The 4529-nt window shown below is 47.0% G+C and overlaps 1 protein-coding gene across 7 annotated transcripts in view; it reads right to left on the bottom strand.

Annotated features, from left to right (window-relative positions):
* Window positions 1–3800, bottom strand: part of ZNF655 (zinc finger protein 655) — an 18315-nt gene extending 14515 nt beyond the window's left edge. For 2 of the 7 annotated variants that reach the window (XM_012810787.2, XM_012810788.2), the window contains exons 1-4: window positions 3737–3800; window positions 2572–2734; window positions 1259–1344; window positions 734–860 (exon numbers count right to left, since the gene is read on the bottom strand). In XM_012810787.2, coding sequence (XP_012666241.1) covers window positions 734–860; window positions 1259–1344; window positions 2572–2707 — 349 coding nt within the window. In that variant the 5' untranslated portion in view covers window positions 2708–2734; window positions 3737–3800. Of the gene's footprint in view, window positions 1–733; window positions 861–1258; window positions 2010–2571; window positions 2735–3489; window positions 3567–3736 lie in introns of those variants that run through there. The other 5 variants (XM_023518608.1, XM_023518606.1, XM_023518605.1 and 2 more) reach the window with 4 other exon arrangements.
* Window positions 3801–4529: the final 729 nt, after the last annotated feature.

Consider the following 4529-nt stretch of genomic DNA (forward strand, 5'->3'; position numbering starts at 1 on the left):
AAAAAAAAAAAAAAGAGAGAGAGAGAAAAGAACAATGCTCTCATCAAGTAGGTAGCCAAGTAACCCCACTGATGCATCTCAATACATATATATAGCTGCCTACTGTACCCCACCTTAGTGTAGGGTAAATGTCTGAAACTTCTGCTGCCCTGGGTCTGTTTCTTAGATTATCATCTGAGTGACTCACTGAAATGTACTCACAGTGAGTGATCTCTTCAAATGACATCTGTCAAATTCTGCCTGCTCACAGATAAATGTAGGGATCTTAAGAGGTAAGGGACTACTTAACAAGAAGGATTTTAAGTCATCTTTTAAAAAGACATTTCTCCTAGGAAAATGGGAGACTCTCAGGCACAGGGGCACTGAGACACTAGAGCAAAGTGTCTGATTGGGGGTTAGGAGGCCACCCCCAGGGTCTCACTTATAAAAAAGGAAAAGATAAGGAAGATAAGAACTCAAGCAAAGCACAAGAAAGTTCCCCTTTGCTAACAAAGAACCGATGCCCCTCAAAAGCAGGACATAAAAAAAGGAAGTAAGAAGTAGGTGTCTCCTCCTGACAACCTCAAAAGAACCTTACTCCCCCTCCCAGAGAAGACAACCTTAAAGATAGAAGATTCAAAGGTATTAAGACCAGAATCAAAGCCATACTCTACCGACCTTTTCAAAGACCACACAGAAACAAGAAAAGTAAAGAAATCCAAATAAGTAAATTGAATAATAAGGTAGTCCTTACCCAGTGAGACCACGTTCCCATAATTCTCTAACATCACTTCTCTGTAGAGGTCCCTCTGAACAGGGTCCAGGTATCCCCACTCCTCTCGAGTAAGGTGCACAGCCACATCCTCGAATGTCACAAACTCCTGAAATAACACATCCTGGCTGCTCTGGGGAATGAGACCACTGTAGCAACATGGCCAGAGAACGGAGATGACAGAAAGCATATCCAATGTATATTTATGTTGGGGAAGAGGGAGAACAGATTAGAACCTAAGAAACTAAATCCCATAACTCTTAAACAGCTAATAAGTGCCCATCGCAGAACCATCAACAAAGGACCAGTGTTTGCTTATGGTGTCGGGGAGGTGGGAAGGTGGTCTGTGTGAAGTCCAGATCTCTGAAGAAGATCAATTCCAAAACTGGGATCTACTACTGGAAAAAAAAAAAATCCTAGGCAAGGTCTACAGATGGGATGAGGCAGAGGCCATACTCAATCAGCAGCAACAGTCCCTGAGGAAAAACAGAGGGATCCTCAGCTCACCTGGTACCTGGCTGTCATGAGCGCAGCTGCCTGGTCTCCTAGGCTTCCCTCATGGGGAAGAGCAGGCACCTGGGGAACAGGTGGAGCTGAGGGAGGAGAAAGGAGCCAAGAGTGAGAGCAGCCCTTCCCCAGGGCTCCCTTCAGAAAAGGCCTCTCCAATCCAAGGGTGTCAGTGGAACCCACCTTCATATCAATATTCCAATAAAACCTCTGAGCAATTATCAGGTATTGCATGGGTCTACCCTGCTTCTTCTCAGTACTTGCATGGTCTACCCTGCTTCTTCTCAGTACTTGCATGCCCTACTTAAAAAGCAAGTTTAGACCTGTGATGCAGGATTCTATTATGAAATCTCATATTTCACTTTATCCTCATGGCATAACATTCCTCTCACAAAAGGGTTAAGTACTATACCTGTTTTGCAGATGGGCAAAGCAAACCAAAAAGACTTGCAGTGACTTGTCCAGGGCCAGGGTTATTTAGTATACTTTTGACTCTTTCCCACACACTGTTCTGTAAACTCCACTAAGCCTTTCTCTTTCACTGTCTCTGCAACTAATATTGAAGGCCCTCAAGAACAAGGAAAGGTGGTATTTCCTCACAATCCTTTCCACACTCCACAATGCTCAACAGCATTCTACACACTGTGGCACTTAATCCATGTTGCTGACACACAAGTTATTTCAAGCACTGGAATTGACCCCAAGCAATCTAAGACACTACTCTTAAAAAATGAAGGAAGAAAAAGACCAACTTAATAATATACATAAAAATGTGATTGTACAATCAAAAGATAGTATGTTAACATTTAAATGTATACATTTATACAGGCATTGTGGTCAACCAAGGAATTAAAGGGTTGTTTTCTTGACCAAAATTAGATTAGTCATAAACACTGTGGTTAGAACCAACAGAATGACAGGTAGCAAAGCAAAGAGAAACTAAGCAAGGGGAAGGGGTAGGGAGGGGAAAGGTACTGAATTTAAGAGGAAGTGAGAGCTGGGCAAGGATTGTGAGATGTGGCAAAAGCAGCACAGCTTAGAAATTATTCGGAATGTGGTAAGTAAGATGAAGTAAAGGTTATCTGAAGGAAAAAAAGCCAGAGGAGAGCACTCCCCCCTGAAAGATAAGCTGTCCTTAATAGAGGGGCACAGACCAGGAGTGATCTGAGTCACATCAGTCCCTCCCTTCCAGTCCTCCCTCTAGGGGCCATCTTATTCAAGTTCCTGGCCTCTCTCATATCAGGTCCAGGAGCCCCTTCAGGAGACCCTCTATATGCCAATTCTCCTGGATTTAAGTGCTGTCTCTGCCTTACCCCCTGTGAGTCCCTGTTCCATGTCGGTGTCCTGCACGAACTGAGGCTCTGGGGAAAGACCCTCAGACTGGGTCTCCAAAGACTCAAAGGAGACCCTAGGCGATCCTGCTGCTTCCTGGGCCGACAGTTCCTCCATCACTGTTCTGGAGGACAATGACCATCACTGCAAGGTGAGATTAAGAGAAATTACTGTAATAAATTAAACTATTCCAACATTTTATATCCTCAGACTTAACGAAGTATTTTATGCACTGTAAACACTCAATAAAAAAATAGTTGATTAATCACCCAAAATAAGTAACAGAAAGAAAAATGTATATTATTCGGTTTCAAATCCTTAAGTACCAAATCATATGACCCAAGTATGCAGGTTGGATTGAACTCCACTGATTCAGAATTTGTGGTATTAAAAAAAAAAATCAACATGTACAATTCAACATGTAAAGCTATCTCTGGAAAGTTTAAAATACTTAAAATTTACAGCCTTCTTTGGAAACTCAAGTTTGTACTGAAAGACATACTCTAGTTAGGAATGCTCTTTTTTTTCTCCCCCAAGCAGGCCCCTTAGGACTACTTGGTAAACAGCCCACTTTAAACTAACATATGGGCTTGACTAATAATAAAACTCCACTTCTGGGGTGAGATCCTGTGCTAACTCAGACTAGGTGGACAGGCCTTTCCTCACAATCCTAAGGTAACAGAGGGAAAAGCTGCGATTCAAACAGGTTTGACTGGCGTCCTTCACATCCAAGGACGTCACAGGGTTGCGTCCTCCTTCCAGAAAACTCGGTAAGGGCCCCGGCCCAGCTCCTAGCTTGGTCCTCAGAAGGCCTTACCCAGCGCAGTCCTCTTCCCACTTCCCTTTTAGACGAAACACAGTCCCAAAGAGAGTAGGCGCGCCATACCGACCCAGCTCACATTAGAGCACGATCACCGGGTACCGGCGGTGGGGCCCTCAGCCCGCGGGGCGAACCAGGACTAGCACCTGGGCCTCCGCGCGCTCCTGGGAGAAACAGGCCCTAGCACCCGGGCCTCCGGGCCTCCGGGCCTCCGCGCGCTCCTGGGGAAGGGAACCGCCGCTGGCCAGGGCCAGGCCGCCTCTTACTCCGGAGATCAAACAAGTGGCAGCCCTACTGTGACCACAGAATGGCTTCCGGGCACTCACCCGAGCAGAGTGCCAGGCCTGGCGGCGGGCAGGTCGCAAACACCCTCTCCAAGGCCGCTCTAGATTGAAGGGAGGCCGGCGCTTCTCGGTGTCACTTCCGGCGGTGGGGGAGGGAGGGCGGTGAGGGAGGCGGGGTCCAGTGAGGGCCCCGGATGTGGGGGCTGGCGCTGTGCGTTAGGGCTTCTGAGTTTGGTTTTCCCACGTCTTTTTCCGGTTCTACTGCCCTCCCTGCAAACTGGCCAGGCGTCTCTAGCAATTATGCCAGTGACGGCCGCAACTGACGTCGGGAAAGCGCCCTCTGGCCCTTCTCTGACACCAGCCGACCCTTGGGAGCCCCCCGCCCCGACAGGTGGCCGGCTCGAGTGGGTGCATGTCGTGGGGAGGAGCAATGGTCTTCGTAAATTGTTCAACTTCTGACAGTTGACAGGCTAGAAACTAGCAGAAGGGTCTCTGTGCAGAGTGTAAAAACAACGCTAATTAATAAAAGGCAAGATCCACAAAGTCGTGGGATCGAAAACTACTAAAGTCTTTGGGGAAAGCCGGGTGCCATTAAACAAGTTGGAATGAAAGAGGCTGAGGACCAAGTCTGGAAAACAGCTGCGTTCGTGGTAGAAGGATTAAACTATGCAGAAACAGAGATAAGTAAAGCCTGGTGCATGGGATCCACCAGCGCTGGGGCAGAAACCCATAGGGCATTGTGACCCAACCCATCAGATCCTTAGAGAATCTGATGTCTTACAGGTGAAACTAGATCTGCTAGGCACAGGCAAGCCTTTTAAATAATCAAAACGGT

Source organism: Otolemur garnettii, unplaced genomic scaffold, assembly GCF_000181295.1.
Source record: "Otolemur garnettii isolate 467f Iridium unplaced genomic scaffold, OtoGar3 scaffold00142, whole genome shotgun sequence".
Lineage (NCBI taxonomy): Eukaryota > Metazoa > Chordata > Mammalia > Primates > Galagidae > Otolemur > Otolemur garnettii.